At 39.9% G+C, this 19,394-nt stretch overlaps 1 protein-coding gene across 1 annotated transcript in view; it reads right to left on the reverse strand.

Annotated features, from left to right (window-relative positions):
- ARHGAP19 (Rho GTPase activating protein 19) overlaps window positions 1–19,394 on the reverse strand; it is a gene marked incomplete at both ends in the record, with an annotated part of 46,425 nt that overhangs the window by 22,236 nt on the left and 4,795 nt on the right. Inside the window, 3 exons of the mRNA XM_080694597.1 lie at window positions 1,627–1,836; window positions 4,332–4,412; window positions 7,939–8,204. Of these exons, the coding sequence (XP_080550723.1) occupies window positions 1,627–1,836; window positions 4,332–4,412; window positions 7,939–8,204 (557 nt within the window). The remainder of the gene's footprint in view (window positions 1–1,626; window positions 1,837–4,331; window positions 4,413–7,938; window positions 8,205–19,394) is intronic.

Raw genomic sequence — 19,394 nt, forward strand, 5'->3', positions numbered from 1 at the left:
TGGCTCCAAACTGCTCCTCATGGAGACAGAACCAGTTTCTTCCCTAACAGGCTACACAGGTTGCCAATAAAAACAGTACCCTGGATAAGCAGAACTTCAAAGAGTACTAATAACCATTTAGGTGAGTCAAATAGATCAGGAAATGATGTCAGTATTTTATTTATTCTGTTTAACCTAAAAATTTCAGATTTAGAAAAGGCAAGTAAAGGGTGTGGTGGCGCACGCTTGTAATCCCAGCATTTGGGAGGCTGAGACTGAAGGATCCAAGTTCGCGGACAGCCTCAGCTACTACTTAGTGAGGCCCTTTGAAACTCAGTGAGACCCTGTTTCAAAATAAAGATTAAAAATAGGGCTAGGGTTGTAGCTCAAAGGTCGAATGCTTCTAGAGGCCATCCCCAGTACCACAAAAAAAAAAAAAAAAAAAAGGGCAGGTACTGTATCTAGTAAACGTATCCTGTTAATATGAAACTGAAAACAAAAATTATTTCCAGGTATCAGCAAAGCATATCAAATGCTGCAACTGTGCCACACCTAAATGTTCTCAAGAAACAGTGAATCACAGGGCAGTGAAGTGGAAGATTTCAAAAGTGCACTAAATGTTAACAGGAAAACAAATAAAGCAATCATCCTTCATCTTAACACATAAAAAGAATTTATCTGTGCCGGGCGTGGTGGCACACGCTTGTAATCCCGTGCTTGGGAGGCGGAGACAGGAGGATCATGCAGGTTAGACCTCTGCTTAAGAGACCCTGTTTCCAAATAAAAATATTAAAAAATAGGTCTGGAGGTAGAAGGGCTTCCAGGAACCCCAGTACCACCAAAAAAAAAAAAAAATGTATCTATTTTCTAAATCTTTTTTTGACACTCTTAACTTTATTTCTCCTCAAATTAATTATAAAATTATATAACATTCTAGTAGTAGTTATTCCTCTAGATTGCTATTAAAAGTGCTTTTATATTTTTAATTAATTTATTTATTTTATAGTACTGGAGATTGAACCCAGGGGCACACTACCTCTGAGCTAGACTCCTGGCCCTATTTTATTATTTTGAAACAGGGTCTCATTATGCTAATGAAAGTCTCACTACTTTCTGAGAACAGCTGAGGCTGTTTTCAAACCAGAGATTTTCCTGTTTCAGCCTCCCAAGTACTGGGATTACAGGCATGTCCCACTCTTATTATCAGAGTTCCTTACCTTAGTAGGAACTTACTTTATTAGTTCATTCAAGAGTTATCAACCTGAGGGGCCAATTCCTATAACCTTATGTATAAATCAATCTGTGATAAACCTTCATGGCAACTTCTTAGTGGAAACTCTGTAGAAAATTCTAGCTATTAAATAAAATACTCATTTTGGCTGGTTAATGTGGATTTTTTCTTTACAGTAAAGCTGCCTTGGGAAATCAAATTAATTTCGTACTTAGTAGGAAGCTTATTTAATTAAAAAAAAATTTAAGTCAAACTTCACTCACTAATAATTGGAAGTGCCCAGAAAATCCTAGCAATATATTTCCACCAATATCAACAGAGGTTTTGCTATGGGTTGCAAGCCATAGAAAACCCTAAAGGTCTTTACTCAATGGAAAGAGAAGTACTGACATCTCCTTCTCACTTCTTATACTTACCAGCAATTTTGAGGTGCACGTGGAAATGCTTATGTGTCAACAGGGGCTCCGGTAACTCTCCTAGAAACATCTTCAGCAAAGTGGCAACATCATTTGAATGAAACTCCCCCGATTCCAAGTCAATTTCTGTTCCATTATTGAGAGCATCCCTCAAAATCTGCTGTCGCACACTATTGCCTGGTACTCTAAACAAACCTTCTATTCTCAAGTCTGCTTAGCATGGAAGGAAACAGGACAGGCAAAAAGAAAGCACACAGAGAAGGTATGATTAATATATGTAGCCTAAACATTACGTTCACTTAACATACCCTTTACAAAGCTCTAAAAGAGAGTTTGGCCTTTTTTTCCGAGAAGTTAGAACCTACTGGATTCCTCAAGAGACAGAACATCCCTAAGATCCTGGAGGTCACCCAAACTGTAAAATGTTCCTCTGAGGGATCAGCCAACCTCCTAAGGTACATCTGGAGACTGAACTTAACCTATTCAGTGGTCAGAAAAGTCTGAAAAATAAGTGGAAAGAAAAACCTGAAGATCCTTTCCCCTTGCCCTTCCTGGACTTTGGAGGGGCCAAGCTCATCTGTAGAAATTTGTTGCTCCTGTTAACTGTTTCCTCAGTGCAGAATAAATCTAGGGTCTCTGCATTATTTCAAAAATTAAAACTCTTAACATGTCAAATCACCTTTCAGTTTAGGAGATTCACCAAAGCTTATGGTCATCTCAGCTTAACTATTCTTTCTTTCCAACTACATTCTAAGTTTATCTAAGGAGATAAGTTAAGGGGATGGGGAGAATAAACCTTGTGTTTGGTCTGAAAGAAGTACATCCATGATTTCACCATGATTTTATCCTTTATATAACCCCATATTTAAGAGTCCTAGTCCACATGCCTACAGGTTCAGCAGGGAAAAGTAAAAGAATGAATAGGAACCATAACAAACTGGAGAACACATCCCTTGGCTCCAACTGATTGTGTCCCAGTGACAGCTGAGCTCAAGGATGTCAGATCGTCCTACCATCCACAGACGCTGGAACCCTGGACTCTCTCCACTTAAAACCACTGATAACTAATTTTATTTTTAACATACTCCTTTGCCAACAAACAAAATATAAGAGTAGATGACTCAGACCCTTAAGCTGCAGTTTGCAACCTGTGCTCTAGCTCCTAGCACAATGTCTCACACAGTATAAGTGTCTAGGCTGAATTTATCATGGAGATATTTTTAGTTAATCAAAACATAGAAGGCCAGGCATGGTGGCACACTCTTGTAATCCAGCATTTGGGAGGCTGAGACAGGAGGATCGTGGTTCCCAGACAGCCTCAGCTACTTAGAGAGGCCCTTTGCAACCCAGTGAGACAGTTTCAAAATAAAGAATAAAAAATAGGGCTGGGCGTATAGCTCGGAAATAGAATGCCCCTGGGTTCCATCTCTAGTACTTAAAAAAAATTTACACATTTCAGTATACTCAACTGTGTAAAGCACTTAGAATAAAGACCAGCAAGACTACTGAAAAATGAAATGTAGGGCTGGGGACAGAGCTCAGCGGTACAGCACTTGCCTAGCAAGTGCAAGGCCCTTGTTTCAATCCCCAGTATGGCATTAAAAAAAAAAAGTAGCGGGGTGTGGTGGCGCAAGCTTGTAATCCCATCTCTTTGGAGGCGGAGACAGGAGGATCGTGCAGGTTCGAATCAGCCTCGCTGGCTTAGGAGACCCTGTTTCCAAATAAAAATATAAAAATATGTCTGGGAGTGTAGCCCGGAGGTAGAAGGGTTTCCAGGAATCCCAGTACCACCAAAAAAATAAAAAAAGTAAAGAAAATTAAGTGAAAAGTGTATGTTAATCATAGAATTCTAGAGATGAAAAGGATCATGATGCTGGGTGTGGTGGTGTATGTCTGTAATCCCAGAATTTGGGAGGCTGAGACAGGAGGATTACGCAGGTTCAAAGCCAGCCTCAGCTACTTAGTTAGGCTCTCAGCAACTCAGTGAGACCCTATTTCCAAATAATGTATAAAATAGGTCTGGGAGTATAGCCCAGAGGTAGAAAAGTCCCTGGGTTCTACCCCTAGTACCAGGAAAAAGAAAAGAAGAAAAAAAAGGATCATGATCCTCTGAATAAGTGTCATGATTCTTTAGTGACAATGAATTCTTGCAGAAGAAATGTCTGACTTAGGGAGTAAATTTATTATCATAGACACTATGTAATTTATATACAACTTTGAGAATATTTGGCAAATCAATACATGAGATGAAGCTTAAAAGGAAATATGTGTGTGTGTGTGTGTGTGTGTGTGTGTGTGTGCATATATATATATATATATATATATATATATATATATATATTTTTTTTTTTTTTTTTTTTTTTTGGTGGTACTGGGGTTCCTGGAAGCCCTTCTACTTCTGGTCTACATTCCTGGACCTATTTTATACTTTTTTATTTTTGGAAACAGGGTCTCTTAAGCCAGCGTGCTAGCTTCGAACCTGCAGGATCCTCCTGTGTCTGCCTCCCAAGCGCGGGGATTACAAGCGTGCGCCACCACGCCCGGCCAGGAAATATATTTAAAAACTGCCTCTTGAGGTTAATTACTACTGGTAGTCCATTTATTGATGGTTAGTTGGCACCTACTAACTAAAGGAAGATAGCTCTGAATGGAAAACTGACAATTCTTCAATAAACAAAGGACAATAAAACTTCATATAGTCTTACTTTTGTGCAGATATTCAATCAGTTGGTATATCTGGGCAATGCCTTCCTCTGTCAACGGGGATCCAAATACCACTCCTTTTTCTGTAAAATGATTATAGGATAAAGCCATATTTCAGGCAAAAGTACAAAATCACCTTATTTAAAACCATTCTAAGCCGGGCATGGTGGCATACACTTGTAATCCAGCATTTGAGAGGCTGAGACAGGAGGACTACAATTCAAGGACAGCCTCAATTAATACTAAGTGAGGCCCTTTGCAACTCAGTGAAACCCTATTCGAAATAAAATATAAAATATAGGGCTGGGGATGTAGCTCAGCGGTAGAATTCCTCTGAGTTCAATCCCCAATTCCAAAAAATAAAAAAATAAAAATTCTAGCAGCTGGGCATGGTGGCACATGCTTGTAATCCCAGCATTAGGGAGGCTGAGACAGAAGGATCGGGGTTCACGGACAGCTTCAGCTACTTAGTAAAGACCTTTGCAACTCAGTGAGACCCTGTTTCAAAAAAAGAATAAAAAATAGGGCTCAGGAATAGAATGTCCCTGGGTTCCATCCCCAGTACCGGGGGGGGGGGGGGGGGACGACGGACAACCCACTATTCTAGCATTATATTTTATAGTTCAACAGATATTGTTTTTACCAGGTCAGTACACAAAAACCTTAGCACTAGAAATGCACCAGAAAATGTAATCAGAATAACTCTGAACCAACCCTCTCCAAGTTCAGTATTAGATTATAGATTCTCTGGAGGCAAAGACCATTTTCTTACTTAAGTAACAATACCTAGCATGTTACTATTTAATTTAAAAACAAACAAAAACAGTGAGCTATGAGCCAGGCACGGTGGCACACACCTGTAATCCCAGTACCTGGAAAGCTGAAACAGGAGGATCACAGGTTCAATCACAGCCTCAGAAACATAGTGAGATCACTTCAAAACAAAAACATAAAAAGAGGCCGAGTATGGTGGTGCACACTTGTAATCCCAGTACTTAAGAGGCTGAGAAAGGAGGATCGCATGGGTTTAAAGCCAGCCTCAGCACTTAGTGAGATTCTCTGTACCTCAGTGTGACCCTGTTTCCAAATAAAAATCTAAAATAGGTCTAGGAATATAGCCTGGAGGTAGAAGGCCCTTCGGTTCTATCCCCAGTGCCACAATAAATAAATAAATAAATAAATAAATAAATAAATAAATAAATAAATAAATGAATAAATATGGGGTGTAGCTCAGAAATTCATGTGACTGCCCCTGGGTTCAATTCCCAGTACCACACCCCAAAAAAGTGAGCTATGATTGTCCAAGCATGACAAATTATTCACAAGAACTGATATAGTTGGTATAGAACTTGATCTGTCAATGCATAAACATTTTTTCTACCTTAATGATTTCCTTATGTTTAATAAAATAAAATTGGACCTCTTTAATATGTTATCAAAAGGAGTGTTATAATTTCCTTATTTCCTGAAAAGGCTTTTTTGGGTGATCTGGAAGTTAGTTATCTGCCTTATCAAAGTTCCATGGAATGAAAACATCTGAGAACTACTATAATAAAAGAAAAAATGTACAGGTTTTCTTTTTTTTTTTTTTTTTTTTGCGGGTCTGAGGATGGAACCCAGGGACTTTTGGCCTCCGAGCTACACCCCCTGCCCTATTTTTTATTCTTTAATTTGAAACAAGGTCTCACTAAGTTGCAAAGGGCCTCACTAAGTAGCTGAGGCTGTCTGGATCCTCCAGTCTCAGCCTCCCAAATGCTGGTATTACAAGCGTGCGCCACCACGCCCAGCTTGCAGGCATTCTTTACTGTCCTCTCCAGCTATGTGATTTTATTGTTGTTTTTTAAGTGTCATTTTTAATTGGGCACAGTGACATACTTCTTGAGTCCCAGCTACTAAGCAGGCTAAAGCAGAGAGACCACTTGAGCCCAGAGTTCAAGAATGCCTGGGCAACACAGAAAAAACATCATCTCAAAAGGAAAAGAAAACTGAGCCAGGCAAGGTGATGCATGCTTATAATCCTAGTATTTGAGAAGTTGAGACAGGATGATCGCTGGTTTAAGGACCGCCTCAGCAAGTAGTGAAACTCTCATCAACATAGCAAGACCCTGTTTCCAAATAAATAAAAAAATTGATCTGGCTGGGCATGGTGGCACGTGCTTGTAATCCCAGTACTTGGGCGGCTGAAACAGGAGGATCTGGGTTTGCGGCCAGCCTCAGCTACTTAGTGAGGCCCTCTGCAACTTAGTAAGATCCTGTTTCAAAATAAAGAATAAAAAAATTGGGCTGGGTGTAGCTCAGAGGTAGAATGCCCCTAGGTTCGATTTCCAACACCCCCCAAAAAAATAAATAAATAAAAATAAAGTAGGGCTGGGGGTGTAGCTCAAAGGTAAATGCCAAACCCTGGGTTCAATCCCCAGTACCACAAAAAAAATGAAAAATTAAATATTATTATTTTAGCCAGGCATGGTGGCGCATGTTTGTAATCCCAGCATTTGGGAGGCTGAGATGGGAGGATCGCAGTTCACAGACAGCCCTGATAACTACCTAAACAAATTATGTCATCTTGGGACTGAATATTTTTGCTTTGTTTCTTTAATAGACTTTTTTCACTTTTATCACTAGTACTTAAGGTTCTACTGCTTATAAAGAAAAATGACCAATCAAACTTCAGGTAACCACAGCTCCTCAGTGAATGTCAAAGGTTAGCCAGGAAACCCAGGGAAGGCCGTGTGCAGTGGCACCAGTGCTCCCTGCACTCAAGAGGCTAAGGCAAGAGGCTCACTTGAGACCAACAGCTGAGGCCAACCTACACAACACAGTAAGACCCCATCTCAAAAAATGTTAAGACAGCTGGGCATGGTGGTGCACACTTGTAATCCCAGGACGTGGAAGGCTGAAATAAGAGGATTGCAGGTTCACGGCCTTAGTGAGGCCCTCTGTACTTAGTGAGACGCTGTTTCAAAATAAGGAATGAAAGCCGGACGTGGTGGTGTACGCTTATAATCCCAGCATTTGGGAGGCTGAGACAGGAGGATCCAGGTTCACGGACAGCCTCAGCTACTTAGTGAGGCTCTTTGCAACTCAGTGAGACCCTGTTTCAAAATAAAAAATAGAGCCCGGGGTTGTGGTGCACACTTATAATCCCAGCGCTTGGGAGACTGAGACTGGAGGATTGCACAGTTTCGAAGCCAGCCTCAGCTACTTAGTGAGGCTCTCAGCAACTGAGTGAGGCCCTATTTCCAAATAAAGTATAAACTAGGTCTGGGAGTATAGCCTAGAGGTAGAAAAGCCCCTGGGTTCTACCCCCAGTACCACAATAAATAAATAAATAAATAAATAAATAAATAAATAAATAAATAAATAAATAAATAAAATAGGGCTGGGGATGTTGCTCGGAGATAAAATGCTCCTGGTTTCCACCCCCAGTACTGGAAAAAAAAAAAATGAATGAAATATGAAATAGGGCCAGGGTGTGTGTGGCTCAGAGGCAAAATGCCCCGGGTTCAATCCCTAGTATGACATAAAAAAAAAAAAAAAGTAAGGAAAAAACAAGACTAAAGGCCAGGGAGCTGCTGAGACCTGCCCACCCTTCACAGACACATCTCCTACCCTTTCGCTTGAGAGACATTAGAGACCGGAAGAATCCTGATGCTGGGCCAGCCCCTCCAGGCAACTTAAGGTCCACTTCCCCCATCAGCTGAGCCAATTCGGTTCCAGGTAAATCGATAAGCCTTGTGATATTGCTGACCACCAACTCAGTGAACACCTCAGGTTTTTCATGTCGGAGTTTCTCCACAAAAAAGTCAGGATTGAAGATAATGGGCTGACCTCGAAGGGAAGAATCACTGCAGATGACAAAACTGCAGATGGCATCACTGAAAGAAAAAAAAAAAAATCAGGAATCTTTGTGGAGACCATCTTTATATATGTTTTTTGTGCCTAGCCTACACACAAGCAAAGGTTTTCTTACAAGTTGGCTCCCTCTAATTAAGCCAACTGCCCTCTAAATGTGTTCCTCATAACCAAAAAGCTTTACAGAATAGAAGACACTCACAGGTAATAAAATAAACACTAATTAGTTTTGCCCAGATCCACAAATAAGATTTATTTATTTCTTTAGCAATACAACACTTAAACCTAGAGCCTCAAACACTTTTGGCATGAGCTCTACCACTGAAACATCCCTGGCACAGATTTATTTAAAATGTTTCAATTCTGATGCGGACCCATTCATCATCTCAGTCTTCCCTTGCAAAGAAAGGTTCTCCTCTAGGATCACTCAACTCATCTGATTTTCCACTCCCATGTTACATTTGACTATCCTCCTGTCAAAGCTCCTTCAAGTCTCAGAAATATTTTCTTCTCTGTTCTTTGTTTCCCAATGCCTAACTACTAGAACTCTTTTAGGAAGAGTATTATTAGTTTAACTAGAGTATTGACTCATTTAGGAACTATATTATTAGATAAGTGTGGTAGCACACACCTGAAATTCAAGATATTTAGGAGGCTGAAGCAGGAGGACTACAGGTTGAAAGCTAGCCTGGGCAAATTAGTAAGACCGTCTCAAAATAAAAAGTAAAAAGGAATAGAGTGTAGTCATCTCCAATATTTTTTTTCTTTTTTGTCATGGGAATTGAACTCAGTGGCATTCTACTTCCGAACTACACCTATGATTCCATTTTATCTTTTATTTTAAAACAGGGTCTTGCTCAGTTGATGAGGCTATTGCTAAAATTACTGAGGCTGGCCTCAAATTTTTTTTTTCTTTGCAGTACTAGGGTTGGAACCCAGGGGCATTCTACCTCTGAGCTACACCTGCAACCCTATTTTTTATTCTTTATTTTGAAACAGGGTCTCACTGAGTTGCAAAGGGCCTCACTAAGTAGCTGAGGCTGTCTCTGAACCGCGATCCTCTGGTCACAGTCTCTGGAATGCTGGGATTACAAGCATGTGCCACCACACCAGACTGGCCTCAAATCCTGATCCTCCTGTCTCAGCCTCCCAAGTGCTTGGTATTACAGGCCAGAGCCACCACACCCAGTTTCTTAATTCATCTCTTATATTGGGCACATTGTTGTTTGTACTCATCATTAAAAAACTCTAATGGCTTAATCCTTGTTATATAAGCAGTCGTCTGTTATATAATCAATGAATAGATAAAACACAAGTCAAAAAGGATAAGTTATCATCTTTCAGTCAAAGATAAATTCACATGACTCGTATAAACATTTCTACAATAAATGCAATCACAAATGCTGCCCTCTGCACCGTGGGCACCAAGGCACCATTCCAGCACTGGCCCTCTAAGTAGTAGATATAACTCATCAACAACAGGCTTTGCCAACAATACATGGATAATTTTTTTTTGGGCAGTACTGGGAATGGAACCCAAGGGCATTCTACCTCTGAACTACACCCATCCCTAATTTTATTCTTTACTTTGAAACAGGGTTCCACTGAGTTGCAAAGGGCCTCACTAAGTAGCTGAGGCTGGCTGTGAACCCCGATCCTCCTTGTTTCAGCCTCCCAATGCTGGGATTACAAGCGTGCTCCACCACGCCCAGCTTACATGAATAATTTTTAATAACAGTATAATGAAAACATAGCATGGGTAAACTTCTAAGTTCATCTCTACTTCCTTGAAAAAATTTAACATAATTTTAATCAATAGCCTAAATTTTTAGCTGGTAACTACTAGATTCTTTCTTTTTTCTTTTTTTTTTTTTTTTTTTTTTTTTTTTGGTGGTACTGGGGTTTCTGGAAGCCCTTCTGCCTCCGGGCTACATTCCCAGACCTATGTTTATATTTTAATTTAGAAACAGGGTCTCTTAAGCCAGCATGGCTGGCTTCAAACCTGCGCGATCCTCCTGTCTCTGCCTCCCAAGCGCGGGGATTACAAGGGTGCGCCACCACGCCGGCTTTTAGATTCTCTCTTTTCTAAAATGATAATGTACAGCCAGGCGTGGTGGCACACACCTGTAATTCCCGCGCTTGGGAGGCTGAAACAGGAGGACCACACAGGTTCGAAGCCAGCCTCAGGTACTTAGTGAGGCTCTCAGCAACTTAGTGAGACCCTGTTTCCAAATAAAGTATAAAATAGGTCTGGGAGTATAGCCCGGAGGTAGAAAGCCTCTGGGTTCCACCCCCAGTACCACCAAAATAGAATAAAATAAAATAAAATAAAATGATAATGTACTATGAGAAATCACTATGGCAGGGCACAGTGACACATGCCTATAAAAGGCAAAAGATCACAAGTCAGTAACTTAGACCCTATTGCAAAATAAAAAAGACTGGGGATCTATCTCAGTGATAGGGTGTTCTAGAGTTCAATTCCTAGTAAAGAAAAAAATTAAAACTATAAATTGTGTTCATAAGTCAAAAAGTCATTTAAGAAAGGCACAATTCTTGTCTCGTCAACCTCTCTACATACTAGGTTATGTTCCCTGTAAAAACTTAAAGATGATTGCACTAGAAGTCAATTAGAATCAGAAGCAACTTCATCATAAACCTTTGACAGCATTTTGTTGGGGTTGTTGTTTTTGTTTGCAATTCTGGGGATTGAAACATTACTATACTCCCAGACCTTTTCCCTCCCTTTCTTCCTTCCTTCCTCCCTCCCTTCCTTCCTTTCTTTCCTCATTACAGTACTAGGGATTGAACCCAGGGGCATTCTTCCTCTGAGCTATACCTACAGCCCTATTTTCTTTTATTCTTTATTTTGAAGCAGGGTCTCACTAAGTTGTGGAGGGGCTCACTAAGTAGCTAAGGCTGGCTGCAAAACTGAGATCCTCCTGTCTCAGCCTCCCAAGTACTGGCATTACAAGCATGTGCCACCACACCCAGCTTTTTATTATATATAAAATATATATTTTTATATTTTTATTTTGAGACAGGATCTCATAAGTTGCCCAGGCTGAAGTAGAACTTGTGGTCTTCTAGCTTCACCCTCCAGAGCCACTGCCATTGCAGGTATGAGCCACTATACCTAGCTGATAAGAGCCTTTTTTAAAAAAAGACCCTTGCTTATGTTTTGTTTGGTTGGTTTTTGTGGTACTGAGGATTGACCCCAGAGGCATTCTACCTTCAAACTATAACCTCAGCCCAATTATATTTCTTATTCTGAAACAGGGTCTCACTAGGCTGCTAAGGGCCTAGCTAAATTGCCAAGGCTGGCTTTGAACCTGTGATCCTCTTGTCTCAGCCTCCCAAGTACTGGGATTTCAGGAGTATGCCACCATACTCGCCATAAATCCTTGTTTTAATGCTTGTTTATTTCAGGCAAGAAACGACAGTCAGCATAGAACTATTATTTATAATCACTGCCAATGAGAAATCACCATTCTACTGAGATCAGAAAATCATAAAACAGGCCAGGCATAGTGGTACATGCTTGTGATCCTAGTATTTGGAAGGCTGAGACAAGAGGATCACAGAAGTGAGGACAGCCTCGGCAAGCACTGAGACTCTCATCAAACTAGTGAGAGGACTGCAGTTCAAGGACAGCCTCAGCTACTATTTAGTGAGGCCCTTTGCAACTCAGTAAGACCCTGTTGCAAAATAAAGAATAAAAAATAGGACTAGCGGGTGTAGCTCGGAGGTAGAATGCCCCTGTGTTCCATCCCCAGTACCACAAAATACATACATACATACATACATACATACATCATGAAATGTGTTAGCACAAAAAAAACATACCATTTATCAAGCCTAATCATTTTATGGAATTCACATCTCTTTTAATTCTGAATAACTGATTTTAGATCAAATTAGTTATATAAATTGCAAACCCCATCCATTGTGGTCCTGAAATAGAGACATACATATATATAAAACCTACAGACCTTTTTGAATGTCCAGAGCATGACGCAGTAAGATTCTAAAACTTCTATTACAGCTGACCCTCTGGCACTACCCTGTATCAAATACACAGTAAGAAAGAAACACAAAGCCCTAGCTATATTCTCAACAGAACTTTTCCTACCTGGCCACTGACCCTGAAACTGCACCCTACCAATACCAAACAGGGTCAAAGCTGCTACTAGCTATTTGTAAAGAATACCAGAAAAAAGACACCGTGGAAGTCCTAACACATAAACAATCGTTTCTTTTCCTGTTTTATCTGACCCCCTCTTTCCCTTCAATGTTAATTTACTGTAATCTGTTTTCTAAACCTTAATTTTTCTGTAAGCTAAATTATTTTTTCTTTTAAACTTCTTCCTCACTTTTTATAAGTACAGTATCTGGTAAGATAATATATAAGAGATGGAAATAAATTTTTTTTTTAAATGGCCAGGCGTGGTGGCGCACGCTTGTAATTCCAGCATTTGGGAGACTGAGACAGAAGGATCGGGGTTCGCAGACAGCCTCAGTTACTTAGTGAGGCCCTCTGCAACTCTGAGATCCAGTTTCAAATAAAGAATAAAATATAGGGCAGGAGGTATAGCTCGGAGGTTGAATGCCCCTGAGTTCCATCCCCAGACCCACACACGAAAGAAAGAAAGAAAGAAAGAAAGAAAGAAAGAAAGAAAGAAAGAAAGAAAGAAAGAAAGAAAGATAGATGGAGGGTTTTTTTTAATTTCCGTATCATAATGCCCACTGATCTCATTCTAAAGAATACATAATACCACAACAAAGTTAAGAATATCAAGGAAATGTTTAAGAATTTAGGAGATTTCTAGAACTAAAGAAAAAAACACTATATTAAAGCAAAAACAACTTCCTACTCTAAGATATTTTAAAACAAACTTTTAAGTTTACTCAAGTACAGGAAAAATAAGTAAATTTCTTACATAAATGCTGAAAGCTTCTGATGAGGCATTGGTAAATCGAAGGGACAGGAAAAAAAGCTTTCTCCTTGTTTGTATGACAAAGAAATGCGCCTTCCCCTGCCCCAGCATAGCCTACACAAATTCCAGACATGTTAGAGGACACAAGGACACATTATGAGGCCTGAAAGGCAGTACTTATTATATAACTCTGAGCACTCTTCTGCAAGTAGGGACCAATCAGAAATAAAAAATACCGGACCAATTAATAGTATTTATCCAGACACAGATGGAACTCAACAGCAAATGCCCATCACCACTAAAAGTTGTAATAAATAAAACAATCACATAATGTAACAGGATTAAAATAGTTTTACATAGGAGGGGGGGATGATCCCTACCTCACATCATACACAAAATATAAATTCCATGCAGAATAAAGATCTAAAGGCCGGGCGTGGTGGCGCACGCTTGTAATCCCCGTGCTTGGGAGGCGGAAACAGGAGGATCGCGCAGGTTCGAAGCCAGCCGTGCTGGCGTAAGAGACCCTGTTTCAAAAATATAAAATAGGTCTGGGAGTGTAGCCCGGAGGAAGAAGGGCTTCCAGGAGCCCCAGTACCACCAAAAAAAAAAAAAAAAAAGAATAAAGATCTAAATATGAAAAGTCAAACTTTATGGACTCTAGAACACTAATATTTTTCAGTGCCAAAATTCAAGCAAGGGAGCCACAAATGCCAGGAAAGTGCTCTACCACTGAAATATAGCCATACCCTGACACAGTATTTAATAATAAATTAGCAGCCAGGCCTGGTGACACATACTTGTAATCTCAGTATTTGGGAGGCTGAGACAGGATAATTGTAGTTTGTAGACAGCCTCAGCTACTTAGTGAGGCTCTCTGCAACTTAATGGGACCCTGTTTCAAAATAAAGAATTTAAAAAATGGGGCTGGGATGTAGCTTGGTGGCAGGATGCCCCTGGGTTCAAATTCCAGTACCATAAAAAAATAAATAAAAGAATAAATTAGCAGAGCCTGGTGGCACTTGCCTGTAATCCCAATATTTGGGAGACTAAGAGAAGAGGACAGCAGGTTTGAGGCCAGTCTCAGCAACTTAAAGAGGCTCTCAGCAATTTAGCAAGAGCCTGTATCAAAATATAAAAGTAAATAAGGTTAGGAGTGTGGTTCAAAGGTAGAAAGCCCCTGGGTTCAATCCCCAGGATCACACACACACACAAAAAAAAAAAAAAAAAAAATAGGACTGGGGGATTCCATCCACAGTTGTTGTTTCTTCTTCTTCTTCTTCTTCTTCTTCTTCTTCTTCTTCTTCTTCTTCTTCTCTCTCTCTCTCTCTCTCTCTCTCTCTCTCTCTCTCTCTCTCTCTCACATACACACACACATACACACACACGCACATACACAAAGTATCAGGCAGGCATGGTGGCACACACTTGCAATCCCAGTACTTAGGAAGCCAACACAGGAAGACTACAGGTTCAAGAAAAGCCTTAGCTTTTAGCAAGACTCTCAGCAACCTAATAAGATCTTGTTTCAAAACAAAAACTAAGCCATGCATGGTGGCACACACTTGTAATCCCAGCATTTGGGAGGCTGAGACAGGAGGATTGAAGTTCGCAGACAGCCTCAGCTACTTAGTGAGGCCCTTTGCAACTCAGTGAGACACTGTTTCAAGATAAAGAATAAATAAATAAATAAATAAATAAATAAATAAATAAATAAAGCTAGATATAGCTCAGAGGTAGAATGCCCCTAGGTTCCATCCCAGTACCATAAATAAATAAATAAATAAATAAATAAATAAGGCTAGGTGTAGCTCAGAGGTAGACTGCCCCTGGATTCAATCCCCAGTACCACTTAAAAAATAAATAAATAAATAAATTAGCCAGGTATGGTGGCACACACCTGTAATCCCAGCTAGTATGAGGCTAAAACAGAAGAATCACAAATTCAAAACCAAGATAAGCAATTTAGCAAGACCCTGTCTCAAAATAAAAAACAAAAAAGGCTGGTGTGCTGGGTGTGGTAATGCATGCTTATAATCCCAGTACTTGGGACACTGAGACAGGAGGATCCCGGTTTGAGGACAGCCTCTGCTACTTAGTGAGGCCCTCCACAACTTAGTGAGACCCTGTTTCCAAATAAAAAATAAAATAGGGTAAAGAGTGTAGCTCGGAAATTAAATGCTGCTGGGTTCAATTGCCAGCACCACAAAAAAAGGGGGGATGCTGACCTAACTCAGTGGTATAACACCCTCGGTTCAATTCCCAAAAACACCATATTATTATTCATAATAAACAAATGAGCAAATAAACTTAAAACTTTAAAATAAAAGGCAGCTAGGCATGGTGGCACATGCCTGTAATTCCAGTACTTGGGATGCTGAGACAGGGGATTACAGGTTCAAGGCCAGCTTCAACAAGTAATGAGGTCCTCAGCAACTTAGCAAGATAATGTTTCAAAATAAAAATAGCTGGGCATGGTGGTGCACATTTGTAATCCCAGTAACTGGGAGGCTGAGACAGGTGGATTGCAGGTTGGAAGCCAGCCTCCACAACTTAGCAAGACCCTAAGCAACTTAGTGAGACTCTGTTTCCAAATAAGAAGTAAAATTGGGCTGGAGGTTTACCTCAGAGGTAGAATGTCTCTGGGTTCAATACCCGGTGCCACAAAAAGTAAAAATAAATAGAGGGGCTGGGAGTGTAACTCGGAGATAGGATACCCTTGAGCTTAATCTACAGTACCAAAAAAATTGAATCAGTGTTTAATTTTATCAAATAACTTTTGTATATCTACTGGATGACCATATATTTTTCTCCTTTATTTTGCTAGTGTGGTAAATTACACTAGTCTTCTATTAAGTCAACTTTGCATTTCAAAATCCAACTCACTTGTGATGTATTATTATCTTTATATATTGCTGAATTTGATCTATCTCTTTCTTTAGATCCTCCATGAACATTCAAAAGTTAGGTGGGGAGTATGTCTTATTTTTCTATTTCCTGAAAAAGTTTACATGAGATTGGTATTATTTGTTTTTTAAATGCTTGATCAAGCCAGACATGGTGGCACATGCTTACAGCCCCAGCATTCGGGAGGCTGAGACTGGAGTATCACATTCACGGACAGCATCAGCTACTTAGTCAGGCCCTCTGCAACTCAGTGAGACCCAGTTTCAAAATAAAGAATAAAAAAAATAGGGCAGAGGGTGTAGCTCGGAGGTCAAATGCCCCTTGGTTCCACCTCCAGACCCGCAAAAAAAATAAAAGAATGCCCCTAGGTTCCATCCCCAGTACCACAAAAATAATAAATAAATAAATAAGTAATAAATAATTATATATTTAATTTGGAGTTATAGAACTATTCATGTTATGTTTCTTCTATTTACATTCATAAGTTGCATATTTCTAGGAAATTATGTGTTTCACATAAACTTTTTTTTTTGTATGTGGGTCTGGGGATGGAACCCAGAGGCATTCGACCTCCGAGCTATACCCCCTGCTCAATTTTTTATTCTATATTTCGAAACAGGGTCTCAATGAATTGTGGAGGACCTCACTAAGTAGCTGAGGCTGTCCACAAACCGTGATCCTCCGGTTTCAACCTCCCGAATGCTGGGATTACAAGCGTGCACCACCACACCCGGCTTCACATAAACTTTTCAACTTTATTGGCATGAACTTGTTTATAATATTCTCTTATCTTTTAGAGGACTACAGGTTCTACAATAATGGCCTCCAAATCTTTGTTCCTGATACAATCTGTTTTCTTTTTTAAAATTATGAGCCAGGTGTGGTGGTACACACTTGTAATCCCAGTACTGGGAGGCTAGGACAGGAGGATCACAAGTTGAAGGACAGCCTCAACAAGTAGAGACTCATCAACCTAGTAAGACCCTGTTTCAAAATAAAAATAAAATAGGACGGGTGGTAGCTCATAGAATGCCCCTGGGTCCAATTCCCAGTGCCACCAAAAAATATATACATATATTTATTGTTATAAGTATCTATTTTATTAGCTTTGTCAAGATTCCAACTTTTTACTTTGTTGAACCTACTGTATGTTTGTTTATTTTATTAATTTCTGCCAGCCCTTATCTTTATTACTTCCTTTCTTTTACTTTCTCTACTGAATTCAGTACAAAGGTGGTAATGCAAATCAGTGGGAATGTATGACCTTTTCGCTGGGACAGATGGATCTCTATCTACAGGGGAAAATTGATACTTATCTCAAAGTACACACAAAGAACAATTCCAGGAGAACTACAGATCTAAAGGTGAACAGCAAAACAATAGGCCTCCTAGAAGATAACAAAGAAGAGTATATTCTTGAACTCCAGGTAGGGAAATAATTGTTAAATAAGACCTAAAAAATATTAAACAAAGTTAGGCCCCCTTGGTGCACACCTGTAAGCCCAGTACTTAGAAGGCTGACAGAAGAATTGCAGATTCTATGCTAGTGTGTGGTAACTTTAGCAAGACCTTGTTTAAGATAAAATAGGGCTGGATATGTATCCCAGAGGTCGAATGCCTGAGTTCAATCCAAACTACCACAATAATAAATAATATTAGCCATTAAGATTAATACATTTAAGCCAGGCGTGGTGGCACACGCCTGTAATCCCCACGCTTGGGAGGCTGAGACAGGAGGATTGAGCAGGTTTGAAGCCAGCCGCAGCTACTTAGTGAGGTTCTCAGCAACTTAGTGAGACCCTGCTTCCAAAATAAAAAAAATATTAAAAAGGGAGTATAGCCCGGAGGTAGAAAACCCCTGGGTTCCACCCCCAGTACCACAAAAAAAAAATTAATACATTTAATTTCATTAAAATAAGAGCTTGCGTTCATCAAAAGACATCATTAATCGCAGGACAAGAAAATATACCTACAATATAAATAATCAAAAAAGGGTCCATATCCTGAATATATTAATTCCCACCAAGCACAGTGGTACACACCTATAATCCCACCAACTCAGAGGCTGAGGCAGGAAGAAGACAAGTTTCAGGTCAGCCCAGGCAAATTAGTGAGACCCTGTCAAAATACAAAATAAAAGCTGGGCATGGTGGTACACGTCTGAAATCCCAGTACTTAGAAGGATGAGACAGGAGGATCACAGATTCAAAATCAGCCTCAGTAACTTGGTGAGGCTCTCAGCAACTAAGCAAGACATGTTTCCAAATAAAAAATATAAAAAGACTGAGAGTATAGCCCAGAGGTAGAATGCCTTTGAGTTCAATTCTCAGTACCACAAAATAAAAAGAGCCGGAAATATAATGCAGTGGTAGAACAACTTGCCTAGCATGTATGTGATCCTGCGTTCAATCCCCAGTACCACAAAAAAATAGTAACAATTAAAGAGACTGACAATACCAAGGTTTAGGAAAAGACAAGAACTCTCTTACACCAATAGTATAGCACAACCATTCTGGAAAACTAGGCTTACTTACTAACGTTTTGTTTGCATGTTTTTTGGTACTGAAGATTGAATCCTCAGTTCCATTATTTACAGGGACATTCTACCTCTGAGCTACACCCTCAGCTCTTTTTGTTTGTTTGTGGGTTTTGTGTGTGTGTGTGTGTGTGTGTGTGTGTGTGTGTGTGTGTGTGTGGTACTGGGGATGGAACCCATGGACATTCTACCTCTGAGCTACATCCCCAGCCCTATTTTTTATTCTTTATTTTGAAACAAGGTCTCACTGAGTTGCAGAGGGCCTCACTAAGTAGTTGAAGCTGGCTGAGAACCAAACCAAACTGATTCTCCTGCCTCAGCCTCCCAAATGCTGGGATTACAAATGTGCCACTACCACTCCCAGGCTATCTACTAAAGTTGAACAAAATGTACCTATGGTTCAGCAACTGTTTCATTCCTAACATATGCACCGAAAATCACAAACAATAATACCCATTACAACATTATTTTCCAAACAGCCAAAATTAAAAGCAAAACATGGAGCTGAATGGTGGTATTTACAGTAGATTATAATGGAAATGAACAGGCTCTGTGTATACGCACCATCATAGATGACTCTCAGAAACAACAATTGTTAAGAAACCAAGTGATTTTGACCTAAATCTCACAACTTAATATAAATATCAAAGAGGGTCTAGGGGTATAGCTCAGAGACACAGCATATGCTTAGCTTGTGGGTAGCCCTAGGTTTGATCCCCACTACCACAAATATAAAAATTTTTAAATCATGAAAAATCAAAGTATTAGTAAAGGTTAATGTCCTCTTTGTAAAAGTTTCTGCAGGAATGGGGGATATGGCTCAGTGGTAGAGC

The sequence above is a fragment of the Muscardinus avellanarius genome, assembly GCF_963383645.1.
Source record: "Muscardinus avellanarius genome assembly, chromosome: 4".
Classification (NCBI taxonomy): Eukaryota; Metazoa; Chordata; class Mammalia; order Rodentia; family Gliridae; genus Muscardinus; species Muscardinus avellanarius.